This window comes from Cynara cardunculus (genome assembly GCF_001531365.2).
Source record: "Cynara cardunculus var. scolymus isolate 2C chromosome LG 4, CcrdV1, whole genome shotgun sequence".
Taxonomy (NCBI): domain Eukaryota; kingdom Viridiplantae; phylum Streptophyta; class Magnoliopsida; order Asterales; family Asteraceae; genus Cynara; species Cynara cardunculus.
Window position 1 is genome coordinate 18,869,642 of NC_037531.1, and position 27,019 is coordinate 18,896,660.

A 27,019-nucleotide genomic window follows, 5' to 3' on the forward strand; every position below is an offset into this window, starting at 1 on the left:
GCCTAAGTTGTATGGCAATGTAAAATTACTTAAAAATACATATTAAAAATATAATTAGAAAAAATAAAAAAATAATTATCATGAAAAATGAAAACAAAAATAATTCAAAATTTATTGAAACTCGACTTGAAAATACATATTAAATTGTAGGTTTAGTAAAAACACAGAGTATTTTGTCAATAAAATTGAAAAATAAATTAGTTTTTAATTAATATATTGTGTTATTTTTACATTCTACATAAATCTAAAGGCGGATGATTATATGAGAAGAGCACTTAAGGTAAAAAGCGTAAGAAATGATCTGAATCCCTAATCATCTTTAATCTCAAACCTACTTGCGATTCCATGAATCGTGCTTGATACGAAGATTGATCTGGTGCATCTCATCCTAATATACATTCAAAGGTGGAGATTATTTCTTACGTTTCTCACTTTAACCACCTCTTCTCCCAACCATGACCATGCTACTATTGTCACTGTCCATACCCCCACCCCTAATTTCACACTACACCACTATCACCGTCACAACCATCACCCACTACTATCGTCATCACAGTTGCCACCTCCACACAACCACCCTCCCCACCTCCGTCACCGTGTCATTACTGTCATCGCTATGACTACCGCCCCCACCCTCCCCCCAAACAAGTAAGGATATTCCAATCTTTTTAAGAGATTCCATTTTGATTCTTGTCAACCAAACGTGTGGTCAAATTTCATTTCAGTTCTTTCGATGGATTCCAATTTCGCCAAATTTTATTATGCAAACCAAAAACTACCTTAAATAAACATGATTCGAATGGTTGGTGAACCCCTTTTTGAGGGTTTTTGAATTTGGTTGTTGATTTGAAACTCTACATAATTGTGACTTCTGATGTCATTTTTCCACTGATTAAAACAACAATATTAAAACATTACTTTATAACAAAAGGGAAAATAATTGGTAATTTAACAGATTAAACGTTATCATATCAAATATTTATAGTAATATAAGCCATAAAGTTTGATTAAACTTGAACATGACCTACGTGACATGATTATACCTTATATGAAACTGTACATATTTAGTAAATAACAAAATTAATCACGTACATAATTAAAAGTTCAAATACAATTATATATTATAAATTAATGGGATTGAGGTAACGGACCCATTATATTATACATCAAATATGACCATATTTTTCATTACCATTCTCATTATTTATTTTTCAATTAGGGGTGCTCATGAGTTGGATTGAATGAATCTGAACAACCCAACTTAATGCTTACGGTTTAAAAAAATTCAACTCAACTCAATGCTTATTGTTTAAAAAATCTCAACCCAACCCAAACCAAAGTGAACCCAACCATACCCAAAATATTCTTCTATGGTTGTTACTTTGAATATGTTTTTTCATTACTCATAATTCTTTTTTCATCATCAATTATTTGGTACAACTTATTCATATTTCTTAATTATATCATATTCAACTACTTTTCTCAATTTGCATTTATATGTTCACGTTTATTAAACATATATACGAATAAGTTATATAGAGATGGAGAAAGTATGTGATGGTGTAACTGTTTATTATGGAGGTTCCAATTCTTTTTAGAGCGTCCATTCCAATTCATTCAAAATCAGATATCTTCAATGGATTTTAATTCCATCAAATTCTATTATGCAAACCAAACGCTCCCGTTGGTGAACCCCTTTTTGAGGGTTTTTGAATTTGGTCGTTGTTTTGAAACTTTTGACAAAACTGTGACTTCTGACGTATATCCCATTTATTGAAATAACAATCGCAAACCATTAGTTTACAATAAAAGGACAAATAACTAATCATTTAACAGATTGAACGTAATTATGTCAAATATTTATAATAATCTTTGCCATAAAGTTTGATTAAAGTTGAACGATCATAACCTACGTGACATGATTATGTCTTATATGAAACTATATTGCTTATTTCGCGTTGGGTTGGTCGGGTTTTTAAGACCAGCATTTTCCGGTCACCATTGGTTTCGTTCGTGGTTGATTGGTAGGCGAGAACTATATAAAATGACACTTAAAGGGTGATGCTATTTGCACCCCTTTGAAGTCAAAAAAATTAATTTATATATTGAGAACGTAAAAAGTATGTCTTGATATCGACATATGCAAAGATAAAGTTTATAAACAAGACAACATTTAGTAATATATAAAGATACAATCAGGGGTTGTTCGTTTGTGGCTTAATGGACTGCGCAAGCCTTATAGCTTATTCGTTCAACTATAAAAGGTTGTTCAGGTGAAGCTTATTCGCTCAGCTAAGAGCTTATTAGCTCAACTAAGAGCTTATTAGCTCAGCTCAAAAGCCTTACTCCCATATCATCATCCATCAAATTCCTGAACTACCCTTTGCAATAAATAAAAAAGACACTCTTCTAGCTACAGCCCCTCACGCTTCAAGACTATCGATTTCTGCTTCCAACGTCTTCTTCCCAATAATTGGCTCTCTCAAATCGATTTATGCTTCAAACCTTTGCGTCTCCATGATCACAGGTATATGATTTACTAGCAAATTGATTTATGCTTCAAACGTCAAATTGATTTTTGCTTCAAACTTGTCTATTTCGATTTACAAGTAAATAGAATTCTGCTTCAAACCTCAAATCAATTTCTGCTCAAACCCGTGTATATCGATTTACTGGTAAATCGATTTCTGCACTTCTTCGATGGTTCCGTATGCTATGCCCAGCCTGCCGGCCCCTTCAAACCAGTAAATCTATTTCTGCTTCAAACCAGTAAATCTATTTCTACTTCAAACTTATGATTTCTCTCCATGGTTTCGGCTTACCGATTTACATTTCTCCCCAATGGTTTCAATCTCTCCCTATGATTTTTCTCCATGGTCTCGATTTATGATTTTCCTTGTTGATAGTGTACATGTCTATTATGTGTTTGTTTATCATACATGTTTTTTGGTTTTTTCTTGTTGGTAGTCTACTATAAAATGCAACATTCAAGATCAAATGTGTGAAATTTAATTGTATCCAAATTGTTTAAAATATAAACTGGGAGTAAAATGTCATTTTAGACATTCAGATTATTATTCAGCACAACCATCAAACAACAACTTATCTAATTATCATAAAGACAACTTTATTAATACAGATAGTTTTATTAATACAAGTCTTAATAAAAATAAAGGAAAAGCCGTTTATTCCATCCCCTTAAATGGTGCGCCGGCCTATCATAATTCAGTGCACCCATTCGATCAGCTCCCTCCATTTTATCTGGTTTTACCTTGACACAAAGTCAACACCCTCCAACACTATGGCTCAACAACTACTCTGGACCCCACATGAATCATTCTCCAAAGTAAGTCATCCATCCATTCACGATACCCATTGGTTGTTGGTAGACCCGCGTAGTAGGTTTACCAACCCCCTCCACCTTCCTAATTCCCTATCTCCCTCCATAAATCCGTCCGCCTCTCTCTCGCCGATCACCGTAATCCAAAACATAAAACAACTCCGACCACCACCACCGCCGTCGTCGTTATCCGCCATGCCGCCACCGCCAAACCTCCCTCCACTACCACCACCACCAACTTTCTATTGGGGAGAAACACCTGAAGAAGAATTCTACAAATCGCAAGGCGTTCGTAACTCCAAATCATACTTCGAAACACCTAACGGAAAACTATTCACTCAATCATGGCTGCCGGCTGACGAAGATCAACCGATTAAGGCGGTTGTATTCATGACTCACGGTTATGGATCTGATTCCAGCTGGTGTTTTCAGAAGATCTGTATTGAATACGCTAAATGGGGATACGCTGTGTTCGCCGCCGATCTACTTGGCCATGGTCGATCGGATGGAATCCATGGATACCTCGGTGATATGGATAAAGTTGCTGAGACGTTGCTGTTATATTTTCTCAGTGTTCGCCGGAGTGAAACGTACTGTAAACTTCCGGCGTTTCTGTTCGGGGAGTCGATGGGCGGCATGATCACCATGCTTGTGTACTTTCATTCAGAACCTGACACGTGGACGGGTTTAATCTTTTCCGCCCCGCTTTTTGTCATACCCGAAAACATGATACCATCGAAGGTAATAAATAATACGAAACTATAATCTACTCGGATCAAATTTTTAGGTAGTTTTAAAATTTTAATTTTGGTATTTAAGATGTAAAATTTTAAACATTTAAGTATTCGAATAATCGGTTGAAGCATCAATCGATTACCATAAAATGTTTTTTTTATATAATATTTCTCAAAATTATTCTATAAAATAGCTAGTATGATGTTTTGTATTAAATGTGTCATAAAAAACTTATTATAAGTTGAAACACAAATACATGTCTTATTCGGATTTCGATTAGTTTGCTCTCTTCAAAACTTCGAATCCACTCGAAACCAATTGACTGAACAACAACTCGTCGGGTGTCCAATTATTCTATACTTATTGTTGACGATTTAGACGACCGATCTAACTTTGTTTTGCATTAATTGTAGCTACATTTGACCATGTACGGTCTACTATTCGGCTTTGCGGACACATGGGCAGCAATGCCAGATAATAAGATGATCGGAAAAGCGATCAGAGATCCCGAAAAACTGAAGATAATCGTCGTGAATCCAAAACGGTACACCGGAAAGCCAAGGGTTGGTACGATGAGAGAAGTGGTGAGAGTAACCAACTACATACAAAACAACTTCCACAAGGTTACGACCCCTTTCATAACGTTGCACGGTACATCGGACGGTGTTACATGCCCGACCGGGTCGCAACTGTTGTACGAGAAGGCGTCGAGTGAGGACAAGTCGCTGAAGCTGTACGACGGCATGTACCATTCGTTGGTACAAGGCGAGCCCGACGATGCCGCCGATCTCGTGTTGGCGGACATGAAAGCGTGGATCGACGAGAAGACAGAGAAGTATGGTCAGAAAACCGACGGTAACTAATCGGAAAATTGAAACACATTTTACCGTAAGCTGTGATTAATACGGAGTTCTATCGGAAACACATTGTGCCGATTATTGCAGAAACTAAACATTTGACGTATACTGATGTTTATTATCTCGTTTTATATTTCTGACCACACACGTTATGAGTGAAAATATGTTATTATTGAACATATTCTAAATTATAAAATCTGAATTGTTTGATTAATAACAGAAAATTAGGGTCGTTTATCAAACATTTACTCGGTAAGCGCTTACGGGTAAAATTTTACACTATCACTTACTTACCAGGTAAGATTTTTGTTCACTAAAACGGTATCGTATGCAACAATTTATCCGGTAAGTGCTAAATGTGGTGAGAGTCATTACCTTTACTTACTGTGTAAAACTCTCGTTCCATGTCTTTGCTCTTACCAAGTAAGATTTTTGGTCCTTGTCATAATCATCCGGTAAAGTAATATGACTTGATAAACGCTTATCCGGGTAATCGTTTGGTAAACGACCCTTTAATCACAAAGCATTGATTTCACATGATTTGATTATTTTTACTTAAAATAAATAAAAGTTGTTGTCATTTAGTGGGACCCACTAGCTTTTATCAGAGATGGATCTATAATTTTTTTCCCGTGTGGTATCATTTAACTATAAGAAACAAAATTGAATATTTTTTATAAAATTATCATTAGTATGTTGGTTAGTTTGTTTCTTTTTGTTTTGTGAGGTCGTGTTCAAGTCTTTTATTCAGTTTCTTTAAAAAAACGCTATAAATCTGAAAATAAAATTTAAAAATAAAGAAAATTATACAAATTATTCAAAACCCGGGAAAGAGATAAAAGACCATGTAAACCAACTCTCTTAAGAGATACTTTGTGTTATTATTTTAGTTTCACATATGGTACAGTTGCTCCCAACAAAATAATACAGTGACGCATTTCACGAACCTAAAATTTTTTACACCCCGTGACGGCTGTCGAGATCGGCAAATAATAAGTTTTAACTGTCCCAAATCACAATATTAATTGTAATAGTGGTAAGTCATATCGAATTCACAGGGACTGGTTATGGCTATCACTCAGCTTCTATACTTTAAGTAAAGGCGGTGGATTAAGATATAACTAACACTAGTTATGCAAATAAAAAGATATAACTAAAAAGACCAACAATATCTCAATTTCGATTGTGATCCAGACATTATCATTGATTCATATGATGCAAAATGGTAAAACAAGCCCAAACTGACTATAGTTGTCAACAAGCTCTTAACAACCTCGATTTTCCCTTGGATATACATTGATTAAATGGAATGGAGATGGTAGAAATCGCTTCAAATGTTCTCTATTGCTCCCAAAAATCGTTCGTAGGCCAGATCTCCCTCAAACGGCAGTTTCCAAGTCAATTTATACCAAGAAGATGGAAAAACAGTTAAAGATTCAAAATTTGGCAAAATTGGTCCTTGCAAGGAAATGTGTTACCCTTGCATGCTACCCTGGTATGGAAGGGTAGCATGTCCGGGTAGCATTTTCCTCTACTTTGTTTTTCTTTGACCACTTGTTCTGTACAACCCTCTTAAGCACAACAATCATTTTTACTCACGTTTTCTCGTTCGTTTCTTGCATTGATCAACATAAAACTTGGATTGGGATTATAAAACATAATTCAGGCCTATTAAAATATGAAAGTGGGGATTGTGAGCTTATAAACACATAGTAGAACATGAAAATTTGATGCTCTCACTACGACGAATGAACAGAACGGTGTCCCATGCTACTAGATGCACCACAATGGATCCATCACTGACTTCTAATGGATCAAACGTTATGATTCTCTTAAGTTCGAGTTATTTACCAGTCCATTGTTCTTCTCTTTTTGATCCATGGAGATGTCTGCTATTAATGTTTCTATTTCGCATCATCGATACTCAAATACAAGCAGAACATTGAATACATCCTCGCAAAATGAGATCGGGCCCACGTAGAATGCGAAGGAATATTGTTCTATTACTTATAATAAAATAAAACGATATTTTAATAAATATAGATATACTGATATAATAAAAAGATCGTATATGCTTGTCAAAATGTACATGATTGGGACATAATTGGTAACCCACCAACCACTATGAAGTAATTCTTTCACAAACTTTTGGTAGAGCGATTGAAATAAATAGACGTGATGACACCACGAATAATCAAAATAAGCTACAATTGCAAGGAAACATTTTATCGTATCTCTGTAAAAAGGGTATGACGTTACGGCGTTATTTTTTGGAGTGTTCTCACTGTACTGATCTCATGATTAACGTAGCAGAGGTAAATCACGTGCCTAGGAGCATATGGATGCTGCCTAAAGTCGATTTACATACATCTCGATCATTTTATAAAGATGCTCATTTTTCTGTCCGTTAAGCTAAAAAATGGAAATATCATTTTGTTTAGGGGTTATACTTTCCTCCAATGTTTTTTGTTGAAAAAACATGCATTTCAATATTTAAAGTAAATTACAATTTTCGTCCATATGGTTTATTAAGATTATAGCTCTTGTCCTTATAGTTTAGAAATTATGATTTTTATCTATATAATTTATTGTTATTTTCATGTCCTTGAACTAATTCTTATTTTTAAATATAAGGGACCAAAACAGTAAATAATTGTAATCCAAAGGACTAAAAGAACAATAAATTATAAATAGCAAGAATGAAAATGGTAGTGAATTACAAACTATAAGGATGAAATCCGTAATATCTAAAATATAGGATTTTCAACATAATTTTTTAACAAATCGTAGGGACTAAAAATGTAATATACTCCAATATTTAATTTCGTTGCAATTGTGGAAATAAATTGAAATGCAAAATGCGTGGAACGTGCAATACATTTTTTATTTTTTTATTAACATTTGTAATTTTCAATAAATAGCGTATTTTTTTTATGATTGACATGGATATTTAAATCATTATGTCAGTCGACTAATCTCAAGACGACCATTTGTTTTGTAAATAATCTGAAGTCATCGTATTTGAACCTTCATGGTCATAAAGAGATTTTTATTTCTCCTTATATTTGAACCTGAAACCTCCAGGTATTTTTGAATTTTGGAGTCAAATTCAAACTAATCAGGCACCACCAATGTGGTTAATAAATATTGTATTTAAACTTTAAAAAAAAGAGTTTGGTCATTTACTTTTGTCAATTCTTAACGGTGCTTTTCTGTTTAATGGTTGTTAACTTTCTCTGCCAAGCCTAATTAAATTAAAGGTATTTCAATTATATTCTATTAAGAGGCAACCTCTGAATCGTTAAGAGGTGAATCTAGTTTACAAAAAAATGTCTCTTAATGGTTCTAAAACCCTTTGAATGATTTTGTATCATGTGTCTCTCTTAACCATTAAACACCCTAACTTCATTGTAAATAATTATCAAACAATTATATTTCATTTTGCATTATAACATGAAAGTTTCTTAATCATTTTGATTACTTAATTATTTTACATCAAACCATTCAACAACTGTCAAAAAAACCCTTAAAAATAGTTAAATATTTTATTTTTAAATTTTCAACATATCAGAATTCAAGGTTACATCATATACCCTTTATCAAAATAATAGTTTATATTTTATATAATGGAAAGGAGATATTTGAGGAAAGAGTGGTTTTTTGAGAATCTCGAGGAATATATTCAGGAAAAGAGGTCGTGGATGAAGCTCCACCGTTGACCATCCAACACCCTCACCACCATATCTCCATTCCCTTTTGGACACTTCCACCCCTAAATATCCATCCCAATTCTTCTTTAAATTTAATACGACTATTTTTAATATTACAGATTTTAAGGATTTTTGTTTTAACAGATTTTTTAAAACTTTTTTTAAAATAAAGAAAACTATATTATATTACAAAGCATTTGACAAGAACCATTAAAAATATTTTTTATATATAAAGTATTATTTATTGATGCATATTATTTAAATTCAAGATTACAAATAAATTGTGAATAAGTGTAACTTATTAAAGCTCTATATTTGAATTGGTGTAACTAATTGTGAATAAACATAATCAAGTAGAGGATAAACATCTCATTTTAAAATATAAAATATAAAAAATCTAAAATATAATTTATGATAATTAGTGAGTTCTAACAGAATACCTAATTATTATCTTTATAAAAAAACATATATTATTAAACCTAAATTGAGTTCCTTCGTTACGTTTAATTAAATTATAATAAAAAATTTGGATTAAAAAAATTAAACAAACAAGAACTTTTGATTAGTTAATTTGATACTAATATTGATATATTTTTTACAAATTTTAAATAACCATATAAATAATCTCTTGGAGCAAAAATGAGAAGAAAACGGAATTTTCTTTGTATAGAGAATCTATTGGAGATGCTAAATTACTATAAATTTTTCGAAATTTTTTATGGATTTTAAACGACTCGTATGATCTTTTAATAGTTTCATTAATAGACAGTTTCTCAATTGTTAAAAAATGAATCTTGTTTGACAAAAAAAAAAAAAACATGCCTCTATAGCGATTATAGGTATAACTTTTATATAAAATTGGTTTTTGATAGTTGTTAATGCCACATCAGTATTTTTTACTGATGTGGCTGTGAATAGTATAAAAAATTGTTTTGTGTTATGTGACGTGTTTTTATGTTTGGAAAGTATGTTTATAAAAATGTATGAATAATTTATTAAATAAGATTTTGGTTGTACAAATATGATGTTATATAAATTACATTATTGTTTGTCTAAATTGTTATAAGATTAAATTGTTAAATGTTATGCGTTTAATGTAGTTTTTTTGTTTTTTATTAATAATTAAATATACTTAAATAAAATAAAATTATAAGAAGGGAAAATTGCACCAAAATGGAACCAACTTTCATTTAATTCCTATTTTGGGGAACCAACTTTCAAAATCCTTATTTGGGGGAACCAACTTGCACCTGATTCCTAATTTGTGGAACCAACTTGTACATGATTCTTATTTTGGGGAACCAACTTTCAAAATCGTCATTTTAGGGAACCAACTTGCATTTGATTCCTATTTTGGGGAACCAACTTGCAAAATAATTATAGAAAAATAACAAAAATTCTTTTTTTTTCCAAAAATTAATGCAATAAAATCAATTTTTCATTTCAAATCTCGTTTTTTTTTTTAATTCAGATATCAAATTGAACATTTACAAAAAAAATCCAACTTATCACAATAAAAATTGTTTTTACTAATGCAAAAAAAATCAATTTAATAGAAAAAAGTCAATTGATGCAATAAAAAATAAATATTAAATATCAAATTCAAGATTTTTATATCTGACCAATTGTATCAATTAATTTTTTTCCTATTAAATTAATTTTTTTTTTCATTAGTAAAAAGTAATTTTTGTTGTGATAATTTGGATTTTTTTTAAAAATGTTCAATTTGATATCTGAATTAAAAAAACGAGATTTGAAATGAAAAATATATTTTATTGCATTAATTTTTGGAAAAAAACGAATTTTAGTTATTTTTCTATAATTATTTTGCAAGTTGGTTCCCCAAAATAGGAATCAGGTGCAAGTTGGTTCCCCAAAATGACGATTTTNATTAATTTTGCTTTATAATACTTATTTAATTAATAAACTAATTTGTATTAAATTATTGTAAAAAATATTTAATTGTAGTTTTATTGTTATTTGATAAAAATGTAATTTTTTTATGATCATGTGTCACTTATGAAATTAGTTATAAATTAGGGAAATTAATTGAAATAGTCATTTTGACCACTTATTTTTATCTCTTAGTCATTTTTCTTCCAAAATTACTACGAAAATAGTCATGGGTTCGCAATTGACAAGTCCGTAATTTGTGGAGGATCAAAGTGTAAGAAAAAAAATAAAGTTTCTGACCCGGATCCGCAATTGTAGGGATCAAATATATAAATTTTTAAAAACACATCTACACATATTTTTGCAACACATTGGGGTTGTATGCTTACCTCTTAATAGTTCCATTAAAAAAGAACATTTGAATCGTTAAGAGGTGAATCTTGTTTGATAAAACAAAGTCTGCTTCTTAATGGTTTTAAACCCCCTGAATGATTTTGTATCATGTGTGTTCCTTAACAATTCAGCGGCCTAATTCCATTATAAACAATTATCAAATAATTATATTTCATTTTGCATTATATCATGAGAGTCGTTTGATTATTATGACCACTTAATCATTCTGCACTAAATCATTTAACAACTAACAAACTCCTCCTAAATGTATAAATCAAATAATTGCTAAACTAATAGAAAGAAGATTTTTGGAAATAAATAATGTACACAAACTTTCACAAATACGTGAATGGGCAAATTTGTCATTTTCTCTCGTGCCACTTTTTGGGATTTAGCAACCTATCACATGACTTATTTTGGACCGAGATATCTAGATTTCATTCATACATTTTGGTCTGCTTTATATTTTTAATTAAATGCTATATTACATAGAGCAAAGTGTATAAAAAATAACTTATATTATTTTTATTTTTGGTAACGTACTTTCAAAACTTTTATTGGTATGTAATATGTAAAGTTTTAAAAATTCAAGGACTCGGATAATCGGTTGAACACTAATTTTAGATTAAAAAAAAACTAATTTTAGATTAAAAAAATCATCTCACTAACCACGTCATCAAATATTACTGAGTTGAATATCATATTAGCATGATAACCGGTTAATGCTTCAACCGATTACCCAGATACTTAAATGTTTAAGAGTTTACATTCTAGGTACCAAAATGAAAGTTTTTAAAGTAAGTTATCCAAAATAGATTTCAAATTAAATTATTTTTTCATGCAATTTTTCCTATTATATTGATCTAATAAGAATAATGTATTTAAAAATATTCAATAATGTTCGATTCTGCGTACGAATACGCCTAATTTATTTTTAGACAACCAGATAAATTTGTATATTTATTTTAAGACAACTAGCGAAACAATTAGGTCTTGTTTGTTTTTTATAAAAAAGATTTTATTAAAATATTATGTTTGATTAATTAAGAGGTAAGATCATTCATACTGTTTGTTCTTTTTCCAAATTTTTAGATGTACTTATGTCTTATTGTCCTCTTATCTGGTAAGAGGTAAACCAACATTTTATTTGTATCTTATTGTTCTTCAAACCCTCAACAATGACATTTATCAATCAATTAATCTTAATTGATGATTTCTCTCGATCAATCATTACCAAATCAATCCTCACGTCTCTCAATTCATGTATTTTAATAGGATTTAAATGCATTAAATACATTAATGACATATTTTCATATAAATGAATGTTAATTATATAATTTAGATTCAAATTTCGTAATGATGATGAATAAATATCTGAAATTGTATAAATTTTATTTTTCAAGTTCAACAATATATTTTTTTAATTGGTAAAATAGACAATTTAAACAAATTCAAACATTTATCAGTTTACAAAAACAAATAGTCTTATTTGATTCAGATTTCCGACATCAGCACCACATCTTATAAATCAGAAATAAAATAAGACTTCAGACTTAAGCATCTCTTAAAAAACAAACGCCACCTTAGTTAGTAGTAATCTGATTTAAGCCTTTTCGACTTTATCTTAATAGATAAAGAGATTGATATATTTGGTGGAATATGTGAAAATATACGGGATTCAACTTTAGATACTAAATACTTATCCTTAGATACACAGTTTACAAATACGTGCCTTATAAAAATCCCGAGACTGACACAACGAGAACAATCCGAAAGGTTAAATCATACCATTTATTACCGAACTTGTAAAAATGGAGTATTATCTAACCATAGAAAATTTGATATATAAAAGCTTAGCATCTCCAAGAGATTATTTAAAATGAAGAATCAAAAGTCAAAATTTTCTAAGAAAATTTATCTAGACTGTATTATGAATCATTTGAGAAAAACTCTTAAAAACTAGTTTTTAGGCATAAAGTACTGTAAATTGATGTATATTACTTAAAATATAAGATTAAAAATAATTTGTACGTAAGTACAACTTATTAAAACTCTATATTTGAATTTGTGTAACTAACTGTAGATAAACGTAATCAAATGCATGATAAATATTTCATCTATAGATATAAAAAGTTTGAAATATAATTAGAATAGTTATTGAGTTTTGACAGAATACTTAATTGTTGTATTTATAAAAAAATATTATTAAATCAAAAATAAATTAATTCGTTACTAAACTTAAATTAAATTATAATAAAAAAATTGAATTAAAGGATATCCAAAAAAACAAATCTTTTAAATAATTAATTTGATACTGAGATCGATATAAGAAAAAAAAATGATATCTTCAAATTTATTTTTTATTCAAAATAAAAATATCGTCGTTTTCTCAAAAACCACATAAAACCGTATTATATAGGCATAGACAAATAATTTTACTAAACATTAAAATCGAGATGCATTTCACTACATTGCGCGAGTATCCTTCTAGTATTAATTTAAAATAACTTTTTCATTCAGATATTACAATATGAATTACGTTATTAAAATATTAAATACATTTCATAGAATATTATTTATCTCTCTTATACATTCAATTTCAAGGATTCCTATTGGGTATAAAAAAATAAAAAAACATTTTATCTTTTATAACGGTAATAATTTTCTGATAGTTTTCCAAATTTATATAATTTCACAATCTCTATCCTATTTTTTCAGTTTTGAGAAATCCGTTAGAGCAAAAATACCCAAAATAGAGATTTTAAAGTTTTATGTCATATTTTTACTCCAACAATTTTTTTAAACGTTTTTTAAAATAAAAACTAAAAATCTCTATTTTTATAGAATTTCTCAAAATAAAAAAGTAAGAAAAAGAAAGATTTTTTATTATTATTTCTATCAATAAATTCAAATAATATTATTATTCTAAATAAAAATTATAATTTATACAATTAATATTAAAACCTTCAAAATAAAAACTGTCGGGGGTTACACATCATTTTTATTTGAAAGTTGGCTTTTTTTAAAACCATCTGTTTTTTTATTTAGAAATATTATAAATAATCAGTTATATATATTAAATTCAAAACAATCTGGACCTTCCAAAAAAGCTGATTTAACGACCAAGATTCTTCTTCCAAAACTAAATCCGAATTAGCAGATTTAATTATTATTTATTACAAGAAACTCTGCACAAAATCTTTTCCCAATTCTCCATTTCCATAATTGTCTCTTCTCAAAGCAAAGGGTTTAGGTTTTCTTTTTAATACATAAACCTTCGTATCTCAAACCGCAATTTGCAGCTCTTTCACGTTGTCTCCATCATCTTTCTTCACATATCTCTCTCTCTCTCTAATGTTCTTCTAGATTCCCATTTTCTTATCTTTTCAGTTTCTTGAATTCAAGAACTGATAGGAAGAGAGATAGAGATAGAGAGGTGTGAAAATGGAAGGTGTTATCCAAACAAAAGGGCTTTTATCCCTTCCTTCAAACCCACAAACCAGAGCTTTTCTTTACAAACCACCACAGCTTTCTCTCCGCCAAAGATTCAATCTCTCAAATCCCTTAAAACCCATATCCACAAATGGGTTTTCTTTAAATCTTGATGGGTCAAGAAAATTTCAAGGATTTGGTACAATCCCTGGTTTGTTAGGTGGCAAAAAGGCTAGAATTCATGTTTGTAAGGCTTCCGCCGCCGCCGGAGCCGCCGTCCCCGGTGGCGCCGGTGGTGGTGGATATGGTGAAGTGGAAGGCCCTAAGTTTATGGGTATTGAAGTTTTGACCCTGAAAAAGATTGTACCATTAGGGTTGATGTTTTTCTGCATTCTTTTCAATTATACAATCCTTAGGGATACAAAAGATGTCTTAGTGGTAACAGCCAAGGGTTCAAGTGCTGAAATTATACCCTTTTTGAAAACTTGGGTTAATTTGCCTATGGCAATTGGGTTTATGTTATTGTATACCAAATTGTCAAATGTGCTATCAAAAAAGGCTCTTTTCTACACTGTAATCCTTCCCTTTATAGCATTTTTTGGGGCTTTTGGGTTTGTTTTGTATCCTCTTAGCAATTACTTCCATCCAACAGCACTTGCTGATAGGCTACTTGAGTTCTTGGGGCCAAGGTTTCTTGGACCTCTTGCAATTATGAGGATTTGGAGCTTCTGTTTGTTCTATGTGATGGCTGAGCTTTGGGGAAGTGTGGTGGTTTCAGTTCTGTTTTGGGGGTTTGCTAATCAGGTAATGATGCTTTGTCTTGATTTAGTTCTTGCAATTGATTGGAATTTGGTGTTTTAGACCTTAAATTTGCTCCTTTTGTTGATATAATTTGATAGCAAGAAATGGGTGCCTTTTGTTTGCATTGAGCAATTGGTTTTCTTTCAAATGTTTTGTATCTTGAAATAGTTCTTGAAATTGGTTGAAATTTGGGTAATTTGATTGAAATTTGGCGTTTTAGACCATAAATTTGCTGTTTCTCATGATACAATTTGATAGCAAGAAATGGGTGACTTTTGTTTGCATTGAGCAATTGGTTTTCTTTCAAATGTTTTTCTATCTTGAAATAGTTCTTGAAATTGATTGAAGTTTGGGGTAATTTGATGGAAATTTAGTGTTTATCTTGTTTGCTCTTGAATTAGTTCTTGATATTAATAGAAATTTGGGGTAATTTGATTGAAAGTTGGTGTTTTTATACCATAATTTGATCTTTTTGATGATATAATCTGATTACAAGAAATGGTATATTTTGTTTGCATTCAACAATTGGTTTTCCTTCAAATGCTTGTATATTGTGTGTGTGTGTGTATAGTCAGGTTCAAGGGAAAACTGCAAAAAAAAAATGAAATACCAAGGAGCCCTTTAATGGTTGTTCATCTCTACGGTATGCACATGTGCATACAAGTAATTGAAATGTCTGCATGTTATGCACATGTGCATACCTGATCAATGACTTGTGTGCATATATGCCTACTGTATAGACGAACGACTATTAGGTTGTTCCTCAGTTTTTCATTTTTTTGGGAGTTTTCCTTGAACATTGCTCTATATGTACACACACAGTCACAGTCTCACAGACACACGTACATACATACATATGCATATATATATATATATATATATATGTATGTATATATAAATACATCTGTATGGACATACATACATAGACTGTATACATGTATATGTGTATATGTATATGTCTCTGTGAGAATATACAAGCTGTCCCTGCACATAATCATGGATGTTTTTCGTATCTTACCCGTGCTGCCTTTGCCCATTTCCTGTTTATCTATCCGTATATATAATATATACACGCCTATGTGTGTGTATGTGTGTATATATACATATATCCAGGGGCGGACCTACCTTGACGGGAGCGGGGTCCCGTGCTACCGTTCAACTTTTTTGGTCATGTAAGGTTTGGGTGCAACTTATATAAAGTCCCTCGAAATCAACCAAAAACTCAAAAAATCCCTTGAAATCAACCAAAAAAACTTAAGAAAAAACCCCAAAAGACGGAATTCGACTAAAAACACATCGAGCGGCTTTACGGACATTTAAAGGTTCACCCGCTCGGTAAAAATCATGGGTCCGCCACTGCATATATCATGTATGAAACTCGATCATATCCATGCCATATCTACCTAGGGTGTGCGAGGGATATACTGTATTTGTTTGGTTTTGGTTTATTGTTTCGTCAATACTTTTAACGGTTTTAGTTTCACAACTATGGTAGATGATAATGCCGAAATTGACACCCGTAATTGTTTCATGATGTAGATAACGACCATAGAAGAAGCCAAAAAGTTCTATCCTTTATTCGGTCTCGGAGCCAATATTGCCTTGATTTTCTCGGGACGTACCGTGAAGTACTTCTCGAATATGAGGAAACATTTAGGTCCCGGTGTCGATGGATGGGCCATTTCGTTGAAATACATGATGAGCATTGTCGTCCTAATGGGATTAGCCATTTGCGGTCTTTATTGGTGGGTGAATACGTTTGTTCCTCTTCCTACCCGTAGCAAGAAGAAGAAGGTACGTTCTCGAGCCTTTCTCGTTAAAATTTTCAATCTTGTATCAAGTTTCGGCCCTCGTCGGTTGTTTTTCCGATGCTAAACATGAACATTGAATTCACTGTTTTCAGGAGAAGCCAAATATGACGACGATGGAGAGTTTGAAATTCTTGGCGTCATCGCCGTACATTAGGGATCTAGCTACGTTGGTCGTAGCATACGGGATTAGCATTAATCTCGTCGAGGTTACATGGAAATCGAAGCTCAAGGCCCAGGTAAACATTGGACGAGTTTGTATTGCAGTATTATTCGTCCAAAATGAGAACGAGATTGTGGGTCGACAACGGCCCTATACAAACAAGAGTCGTATTTATCATTCTTTAATACAGGGGTCCAATCCGGTCTTTATCCTGTGGATGTGCACGTTATTTATGCCTTGTCGTATTTTTTGCAGTTTCCTAGTCCAAACGAGTACTCGTCTTTCATGGGCGACTTCTCGACCGCAACCGGAATAGCAACGTTCACGATGATGCTTCTAAGTCAATGGATATTCAACAAGTACGGTTGGGGGGTGGCTGCCAAAATCACGCCAACGGTCCTTCTTCTAACCGGGGTCGGATTCTTCTCTTTGATCTTGTTTGGAGATCCTCTCGGACCAGGTCTTATGAAGTTCGGGATTACGCCTCTTTTAGCAGCAGTCTATGTTGGTGCAATGCAAAACATATTCAGCAAAAGCGCAAAATACAGTTTGTTCGATCCATGCAAAGAAATGGCATACATTCCGTTGGATGAAGACACCAAGGTTCGATACCAAAAACGCCCCAAATACCGTCAATGTTATTTGTTTACTTCATTTTGAATGTATATTTACAATAGTTAGTATTCAGGTTAAAGGGAAGGCCGCCATAGATGTCGTGTGCAACCCGTTGGGGAAATCGGGCGGAGCTCTGATTCAACAATTCATGATCTTAACGTTCGGTTCGCTTGCAAACTCGACACCATACCTTGGCGGAGTACTTCTCGTGATCGTGGTGGCGTGGTTAGGTGCCGCCAAGTCGTTGGACACACAGTTCACTGCTTTGAGGCAGGAGGAAGAGCTCGAGAAGGAGATGGAGAGGGCGGCGGTCAAAATCCCGATTGTTTCTTCGAACGTGGATGCAAACGGATCGGTGGGGAGTGATGCCAGCAGCGGTTCGCCGGAAACGTCGTTTCCGAGAAACGCTTGAATCCAGGGTTAATTCGGATGGTTTTATAGGAGTTTAGGGTTTTGATACAGATAAAGATTGAAACTTTTGGGATGTTTTTGTCATTGTCTTTGAGTAGAATAATGAAGGGCAAAAGGCTGTGGAATGCTGCTTACTTTTGAAGTTGTTCATCTTTGTAGAAACTGTATTTTGATGTTTTAATTTGATAAGAGTTTCTGTTTTCCTATTGGTCAAAAATACTGGAGTTAATGTATCAGATATTGTCTGTTTTTGTACTTTTGGTTTTAAAACGCGTCTGATGGTGGAGGTATCTAGTCTTTTATAAGGCAACATTCGTTTCTCTTTCTTACCGATGGGGGATCTTACAATCCACCCTCTTGGGTGCCTAGCGTCCTCGTTGGCACACCAATCTGGTTCTTGACTCTGATATCGTTTGTATCATCCTAGATAACCGTATTATATATTGTTTGTTTTGTCTATGCATGGACTCATGGTTTTAAAATGTGTCTGTAGAGGAGGTATCCAATCCCTTATAAGCCAACATTCTGTACCCCTTCAACAGATGTGGCATCTTACAATCCATGTGTTGACATTTCTTATTTTTTTTATTAACCTGGATATCAATCCGTTATGCGAGCCGACCAATTTCAGAGCGATCATCTACTTTGCGGGTAGCCCGAAATCACCGCATTTGAACCTCCATGGCCATAAGGGAATCTTTATTCCTCTTTGGATTCGAACGTAGGACCTCCAGACACTTTTGACCTTTGGAGCACAAACTCAAACCAATGAGACACCACTCTTGTGGTTTGTTTTGGTTTTTATTTAATGTAACAAACATTTAACTTCGTATTCGTTTTGACTGGTGATTAGCATAATCACAAGGACGAAAACCTAAATTTACTCAATAAATATATCCTTATATAGTTTAGAAACTGCGGTTTTCGTTCTTATGGTTTGTAATTCAATGTTAATTTCATCCTTATGATTTACAATTTAGAGGTAAGAATCAGTCCAAGGATAAAAATAACAAAAAACTGTAAAATAGGGACGAAAATCGTAATTTTTAGACCATGGGGACGAAAATAGAATTTATTAACGAAAAGCAATTTACTCAATAAATATATTCTTTGTTTAGAAATTGCTGTTTCCGTCCCTATTCATTCATATTTCGCTGTTAGAAATCAATTCAGAGACGAAAATAACAATAAATCGTAAACTAAAGGGACTGAAATTGCAATTTTTCTAAACCACAGGGACGACAATAGAATTTATCAAAAAGGAAGCGTCAACAGCAGGATTCGAACCTGCGCAGGCAAAGCCCAACAGATTTCGAGTCTGTCTCCTTAACCACTCGGACATATTGACGTTTTGTTTAAAGAACAAAAAACTATTTTATTAACCGAAACAAAATACATTTTTTTTTGCTGAATTTTACGTTTAATTCGCATGTAATTATTTTTCCGTATATTTTTTTATAATTTATATTTACAAAATTGAAAATGTTATCGAATCAAAATGTGAATCAGATCATAACAAACTTTCCATTAATCCATTTTTAAACTAAACCAAACAACTTAGTATATCTCACTCGAAAGTAGGGTCTGTCACAGATATATATATTATATATATATATATATATATATATATGCATGTTCTCAGCAACCATCTATTTTAACAAGCTACTCGAGCTCGAGCTTAATAATTATCGAACTCAAGTCAATCTTGAACACAAATTGCTTAATCTAACAAGTCGAATTCCATAATACCAATGTTCGACTCGACTCGTTCAAAAACTCGATTAAGCTTTACGAATTGAGTTGAGCCATTCGAATATACATTTTTTCGAGCCAAACATAATGTATATGTTTACAAATTATATAATCAAAGATGTAAAATCATTGAGTTAATCAATCTCAAGCTCAAACATTTGAAAAATATTCGAGTTAGAGCGCGAACCCGACCTCGACTCGGCTCGTTTATACCAACTTGTACAGTTTTAGATACCGTACATCTCCAGCATTTTGATGTCGGGAGTTGTGTCGTTTTCCGATTCCGACCGGTTTAACATTCAAAATTTCAAAGCATTATTTATGCTCACATTTCATATCTAATAACCAATGTAACAAATGAAAGCAGTATCACTTCCTTTTCCAATTTATGCACAAAAAGAAGCACAACTCCAAACAAGAACCCAGTTATTACATCATTTGGCAGATCCAACACAACATATCAAACACACACACACACACACACACACACACACACACTTTTCACACACTTATTGATCTTAAAAGAATACCAACTTCACTTGCAACAATTAGTTGCAAAAAGGGAAAAACTAAATCTTTACTGCTTTCTTGATCACCTTATAAGATGACTTAATGAAGCTGCTATTAGCAGCATAATCTTCATCATCACCTTTTACTGCGGGTTTTCTTCGTATGCAATCCACGCCCTTTTTCATGCCCAGAATTATCGATGGTGAAGACGGGATTCGTCTCAGCATTCTTGCACTCTCGCTCCTTGCGATATCCTTAAATTTCCCGATCTTCTCACTTTTTTCCTTCACTTCAAAACTCTTCCTCCTGCTTCCACCAACTCCTTTCTCGCACTCCAATTCGCGGGTTTTCACGGATATTATCTTGTAAGGAGGGTTCTTCAAGATCTTTTTCGTGGTTTCTTCGAGTTCTACTTCATGGGTCTCTTCCTTCTGCAAGATTTCTTTTTTCATCTCTTTTGTGGCTTCTTCTAGTTCTACTTCTGGGGTCTCTTCTTCGTTCAAGATTTCTTTCTGGGGATACTTTGCATTCATCTTTCTGATGATTTCTTCGGTTTTGCTAGCATCTAGACCACGAATTTCGGTGTTTTGATCGGTAGTACCCTCGTCCAAGAGCAATTGAAGCCATTTCTCCACGTTCCCCTTTCCGCGTTGCTTTCTGCTCTCTTCATCCTCTTCTTTTCCTACTAATTCAGCATCATCAACCGGAAAACGGATGTCATACATGATCCCTTTCTCCTCTATTTGCAATTTTTGCGGCTTTTTACCATTCTCTCCCTCACACGATTCATTCTTTTTCTCTATTTCTATCTCATTTCCATCTTCTTGCTCGGCTTCAGATGCCTTGTGTTCTTCTTCCAAGAATACCCTCAATTGTTTGTGTGCAGAACCGACTTCGGGCAAGCATAAAAGGGTATTCTCGTCTTTTTCTTGCAGTAAAGCTACCTCCATTGCGTTATCTACTGGTAGTTCTTCATTGTTGTTGCTTTCTGGTTTTAGATATAAGATCATCTTATCATCTTTTCCGTCACACAAGGCATCATCATCCGTTCTTGATCTCTTCCTAATCTGTTCCCATTCGGGTCTGATTTGTTTCTCGAGTTCATCTCTATGCCGAAATTTCTTGTGGAGCTCTCGTTCTGATGAATCACACATTGCCTTCTGAGATTCCAGCCTAGCCATGAGTGCATTACTTGCTGCTTGATTCAACCTCACTTGTTCTTTATAAATCACACTCCTGCAAATAAACAAAAAGATTTGAGCTTTTTCTTGTTCTATAATATATATATGGTCAATTTCAGGGGAAAACCACAAAAAAAATGAAAAACTGAAGAACACTCTCTCACCATAACTTCCCTCCTCACACGATCCTTCGCCTATATATATATATATATATATATATATATATATATATATATACTTAATATGACTTGGGATCATGTGAGACCAGTGAGACCACCTAAATAACACTGAACCTTCACGGTGTTTTTGCTTTTGAGATTCAATGTTTTCTTGTATCTTCCGAGTGTTTTACTGTGAAGATTAGGTGTTATTTTGTGGTCTCACGGGAACTCATTTACAAACCATGCAATTCTAACAAACTATAAAAACCAATCTTAGCCGTCCATCTAGTCTAGTAAATATCTGGTTTTATTTTGTTTCCTAATCTAAAGCCGTGATCATATTTAATGAATGATGATAATTTTCATAAATATCTCAATTATTTCTAATATAATGGTTTGTATAGTTTGTAAGAATTACATGGTTTGTATAGTTTGTAAGAATTACATGGTTTGTAATTGAAACCACCCCTATATAAATATCATGGAGGTTCAAAAGAGAATGACAAAAAGATTCTTACTGGTGCATAGCGTCTCTTATCATCTTCTCTAGCATTCCCTTATATGAGGATTGTGCTTCTGCTAACCGCCGACATTTTTCTGCACGCCTTCGTTTCTTAATCAACAACAACTCTAGATCTTGAATGGAAGTTCTCTCTTCTTCGTTCTTTTGCTTCAATTGTACCACTTCTTCATCCAATTTCTCGATCTCTGCCTGTTTCTTTACAGTTTCTTCCTGCTGCCTCAGTGAATCCCGAGCCACAACCATCGCCTGGTATGGGTTGGTAACCATTTCCGGAACTTCATTTTCTTTTGACATAATCGGCCTTAATTTTCTTGCAGCTGTCACAAAGGTAAAAGAGTTCAATATTGTAGTTTCGGATGAAAAGACACCAAAAATCGAGTTTATAGGACGCCAAAAATATGTTCGAGTGCCTAATAGATTACTTTATAGTACTTAAACTTATAGGGCCAAACACTTATGTGTCCTGTGACCCCTATCTAAAGGTGTTGTAATAAGTTTATATATGTTGACGTCTTAAAGAGTGTTTTAGGACACTTTTGAAAACAAAGTGTCCTATTAGCTCTTTTATAGGTCAATATTTGAAAAAGTGTCTTATAAAACAAGTGTCCTGTAAAATGATGTGTTTATTGGACACTTCCTAAAAGTGATGTGTCCTATTGTTTCAAAAGTTTTCTAAAAAGCTTGTTAAGACACCCAAAAGAGTCCTCTAAACTTATAACAACGCCTTTAGATAGAACACACAAAATTTTGGTCCTATAAAGTAGTCTATGAGGGCTTAAACACTTTTGGCGTCTTATAAACTCGATAATGTTGTAGTGATCTCCAACAAATTCTCCAAAATGGAGAATGGAATTTCAAAATCTCTATCACAAAAAATACATTCAACTCCAATAGAACCTCCATTTTGGAGATTACAACATTGATTATATTATTAAAATATTCCGTTCATCTAATTATTTACTATTTTTCTCTCTAAATACTTATTTTTAAAGTTCCATATTGGTGAAAATATATTTAAAAAATGTTTCTTTCTCATTGTAATGATTTTTGGCGTGTTCTCCAAATTCGGGGATTTTTATACTCTCTCCTACTTTCTCCATTTTGGAGAATTTGTTGGAGCAAAAAACATGTCCAAAATCCCCAAAATCTCTATTTTCTCCATTTTGGGGGGATCTGTTAGAGATGCTCTACTTTATAAACATTCTACCAGGACATTTAGACATATTTTGGCGTGTTATAAAGCCAGTTTTGTGGTAGTGAGTTGAGGTATATGCATTTCATATTTCTTTACCTATAGGGGAATTCATCGTATGTCTTCTGTTGATATCAATGGACTGTAGTGCTAATAAAGCGTCGTTAGATTCCTTTCTAGACACAACGACAGCAGCTGGAGCAAGGCCCGATTTCTTCCACGATTCATTAAAAGGTTGTGGAAAACAATGGGATTCAACGGTTTGTGAAGCATTGAGTTCTTCATTCTCACCATTGCTGAACAGCAGATAAAATCCCCTATGCCTGTCAATGTGAGGGCATGATTTGATCATGATCTCCATATATGCCACATCCATAATCTAATATGAAATTCAATTCCAAATCCAATCCAATCCTGCAAACCAAACGGAACCTAAGGGTTTCAGAATGTCTTACCTGAAATCCGAGTTTGAAGAAGCAAATATAGCGAGAAACTGGTTAACTGAGATACCCACTTGAAGATCCCACCATGGAACCAAAAACTCGAGCTTGTTATGCTTCTTTTTGCATACTTGCCATTGCAATAACCTTAAATTGCTTGAAACAGTCAATCCTCCCCCTGTAATACACCAAGAATTTACTTGAAACATACATAAATACGTTCAATCATGTGTGTAGAATATAGATACATTATTCATAAAGATGTTTACTTGAGCAAGGGAACCAATGATCAATATCCCAAGCAAGAGGAGAAGCAGAATCGGCATGGATATACAGAACATTTCCATATGGGTCTATCCTAAATGTCTCAGGATCAAAGCCAGCATTCCTGAATTGTTAGAAACCCGTTGTTAGAAATATGTTCTTGAATCAACTAAAAAGTAAATGGAGCAAAATTTTCAGGTGTAAATTACAGAATTACCCGAGATGGTTGAGTTGCTTCCACAGTATGCTTACAAAAATCTTGGGTCTAGCAGAGGGTTTAGCTTTCGGATCTACAATTGGGAACATCCAGTCCAGCTCCTTGGCTCTTGAATCCTAGAAATATGAATTACACAACGTTAAAGAGCGATGAAAAATAATCTTTACATTCTTTTTGTACTCTCTGAATAAAGAAAACAGATTCCAGAAACCCACTATTCAAAAAGCTTCAGGCCCGTTTGGTTTACAGGATTTGGAATTGAATTCCATTCCAATCCCGCGGTTGGTTTAAAGGAAAGTTCAGTTTGAAATCCCACAAACATTAGATTTTAAGATTCCAGAAACCCACATTTCAAAAAGCTTAAGGGCCTGTTTGGTTTGCGGGATTTGGAATTGAATTTCATTCCAATCCCGTGGTTGGTTTAAAGGGTTTAAAGGAAAGTCCGGAACTGAAATCCCACAAACATTCAATTTTAAGATTCCAGAAACCCACATTTCGAGAAATGGTTTGTGGGATTTGGAATTAAATTCTCCAATCCCAAAGGAAAGTCCGGAATTGAAATCCAGAGATTCCAATGAAACCCACAAACATTGGATGAGATTCCAGAAACCCACATTTTTAAAAGCTTCAGGGTTGTTGGGGGATCAAGAAATTGAAAATCAGCTACTGATGGGGTTAATAAGAACAAAAACATCATACTCTTCAGTAGTTCAGTTCTGTTTTCCTTTTTAATTCTACATTTTCATGGTAAGAAAACTGAAAATCAAATATCGTAAAGTGATATGGATTCAAATTAGACAAACAGTAAGAATACAGCTGAAAAATTCACTGCCGCAAGTTGCAGATCATGAACATCCAAGCAAAACCCTAAAATCTCCAAATTGAAAAGGGTTTCCAGATCACAGACACCAATCCATATTAGGGCAAGCAACATTGTTATGATAGGATGTAGCCAAACAACAAGAATCCGTAACAATTACTTCACAGAACAACCGATAACACATTAAAACAAAAACCCTAACTTTTCAAACCGAAAAGGGTTCCAGATGATAATCCGGATTAGGGAAATTAACATTGTTATGATACAATGTAGCCAAACAACAAGAATCCATAACAATTACTTCACAGAACAATCATTAACACACCGAAACAAAAACCCTAACTTTTCAAATCAAGCGGGTTCCAGATCACGAATGGAGATCCGGTACACAATCAATAGCGACTTAAGAATGGAGATTGTAGCTTTACCTGGTAGGGTTGAAGAGCGTATGGGGTGAAAGTGAAAGGAGGACCATGGGAGTATGGACCAAAACCTCGATCTCGACAAAGCTTCGCATAAGCTTTTGGGTAACCAAGCCCTTCATCGATTTTCAGCTCTTGTGCACTAAACATCAAATCATCCGCCATTGGAGATCGACCTTCGGAGAGCTAATTGTTGTTCTTAAAACTGAAAACACACAGAGAAAATGGGGATTTTGTTGAGAAAGAATGCAACGGTCGAATAGGATGAGACACGTCACGTAGGAATGAATGAATGGTTTGATCGTTGTGTTTTTTCAAATTGAATTTGGGGGTTGCCACGCTGGCACCCATAACGGCTCCATCAGAATTAATTGACCAAAATGCCCTTTAGATTCGGTAAGTGGTCATTTTTAAAACTTTCTGGAAGACTTTTTATTTGAAAATCAGGTTTTTCGTGCTGAACTCGAAAAAATAATATTATGTTTGAGTTTAACTTGATCTCGATTAACTTTTTTAAAGTTGGGTCGAGCCCGAGCTCGATACTCGTTTATGAACTCGAGATCGATTAACTCGGTTTATTTACTCAAACTTGACGACTTTATATTTTGATTACATAATTTGTATACATATAAATATGTTTGGATCGAAAAAGTGTGTGCTCGTATGACTTGTCTTAACTGACTCGACTCATAAAGTTTGATCGAGCTTTCGAACGAGTCGAGTTAAACATTGGTGTTATAGAGCTCGACTCGTTAAGTTAAGCAAACTTTATTTAAAATCAACTTAAGCTCGATAATTATTAAGCTCGAACTCAAGTTCGAGTACCTCGTTAAAAGATTGACTCGTTTACATCCGTTAACTATGAGAATATACAACATTAAACATCTACAACAGATTCTCTAAAATGGATGAAATTAAGTTTTATTTATTTATTTTACTTTAATAGATTATTTATATTGTTCTCTAAAATATAGAAAGCTTCAAGTTTAATAATCATCTAAAACTTAATGTTTACAGAGAAAATTTAATTTTCTATGCATAACCCAGCAACAAGATTGAAATATTATTATTTTATAAAATTCTTTTAAAAAATGTATTGAAATCTTAAAATATTTTAATAAAATTAATAAATGTTGAGATCTTTAAAATAAAGAACATGTTAGAGTTAAATATAAATATTTTAATAAGGGATGTTTGGTTAGAGGTATTAAACAGTAATTAATGAGAATGAAAATAAAAAAAACTGTTTAGTTTTCTATAATATAATGAGTTCATTCCCCCCTCCCATAAATCCAATATTCCACCCCCATTTGTAAATAAGTGAACTTTAATGGCATAATTGGAAGGAAAATCAATATTGTTTGAGAAAAAACAATAAA

General features: G+C 33.1%; 3 protein-coding genes and 1 non-coding gene across 4 annotated transcripts; 2 read left to right on the plus strand and 2 right to left on the minus strand.

Moving 5' to 3' along the window:
• The first annotated feature begins 3,487 nt into the window (after positions 1-3,487).
• LOC112511346 (caffeoylshikimate esterase) lies at positions 3,488-5,089 on the plus strand. The gene is made up of 2 exons (XM_025116943.1): positions 3,488-4,081; positions 4,489-5,089. Exons 1-2 carry the CDS (start codon positions 3,536-3,538, stop codon positions 4,936-4,938), a joined length of 996 nt encoding a protein of 331 aa, XP_024972711.1. The 5' UTR covers positions 3,488-3,535; the 3' UTR covers positions 4,939-5,089.
• Positions 5,090-14,251: 9,162 nt separating this feature from the next.
• On the plus strand, positions 14,252-18,413 carry LOC112511784 (plastidic ATP/ADP-transporter-like). Its single transcript, XM_025117549.1, has 5 exons — positions 14,252-15,164; positions 16,701-16,955; positions 17,065-17,208; positions 17,388-17,735; positions 17,821-18,413. The coding sequence occupies exons 1-5, from the start codon at positions 14,373-14,375 to the stop codon at positions 18,157-18,159; spliced, it is 1,878 nt and encodes a 625-aa protein (XP_024973317.1). The 5' UTR covers positions 14,252-14,372; the 3' UTR covers positions 18,160-18,413.
• A 1,011-nt stretch (positions 18,414-19,424) lies between these two features.
• TRNAS-CGA lies at positions 19,425-19,506 on the minus strand. Its single transcript has one exon. It is a non-coding gene; the product is annotated as a tRNA-Ser (tRNA).
• Positions 19,507-20,303: 797 nt separating this feature from the next.
• On the minus strand, positions 20,304-25,841 carry LOC112511814 (protein lava lamp). The gene is made up of 8 exons (XM_025117600.1): positions 25,647-25,841; positions 24,399-24,514; positions 24,187-24,305; positions 23,933-24,095; positions 23,600-23,800; positions 22,281-22,607; positions 21,451-21,656; positions 20,304-21,360 (listed from the first exon to the last, which is right to left on the minus strand). Exons 1-8 carry the CDS (start codon positions 25,803-25,805, stop codon positions 20,480-20,482), a joined length of 2,172 nt encoding a protein of 723 aa, XP_024973368.1. The 5' UTR covers positions 25,806-25,841; the 3' UTR covers positions 20,304-20,479.
• Between the last annotated feature and the right edge of the window lie 1,178 nt (positions 25,842-27,019).

What these genes read in the sequence shown, in the direction of transcription:
- LOC112511784 (XM_025117549.1), top strand. Translation starts at nt 14,373, where the DNA reads ATGGAAGGTGTTATCCAAACAAAAGGGCTTTTATCCCTTCCTTCAAAC. An exon ending in AATCGAAGCTCAAGGCCCAG is followed by an intron (nt 17,209 to 17,387) that starts GTAAACATTGGA and finishes TATTTTTTGCAG; the next exon opens with TTTCCTAGTCCAAACGAGTA. An exon ending in CGTTGGATGAAGACACCAAG is followed by an intron (nt 17,736 to 17,820) that starts GTTCGATACCAA and finishes GTTAGTATTCAG; the next exon opens with GTTAAAGGGAAGGCCGCCAT.
- LOC112511814 (XM_025117600.1), bottom strand. Translation starts at nt 25,805, where the DNA reads ATGGCGGATGATTTGATGTTTAGTGCACAAGAGCTGAAAATCGATGAA. An exon ending in ACGCTCTTCAACCCTACCAG is followed by an intron (nt 24,515 to 25,646) that starts GTAAAGCTACAA and finishes TCATATTTCTAG; the next exon opens with GATTCAAGAGCCAAGGAGCT. An exon ending in TCTTCAAACTCGGATTTCAG is followed by an intron (nt 23,801 to 23,932) that starts GTAAGACATTCT and finishes TCACATTGACAG; the next exon opens with GCATAGGGGATTTTATCTGC.
- LOC112511346 (XM_025116943.1), top strand. Translation starts at nt 3,536, where the DNA reads ATGCCGCCACCGCCAAACCTCCCTCCACTACCACCACCACCAACTTTC. An exon ending in AAAACATGATACCATCGAAG is followed by an intron (nt 4,082 to 4,488) that starts GTAATAAATAAT and finishes CATTAATTGTAG; the next exon opens with CTACATTTGACCATGTACGG.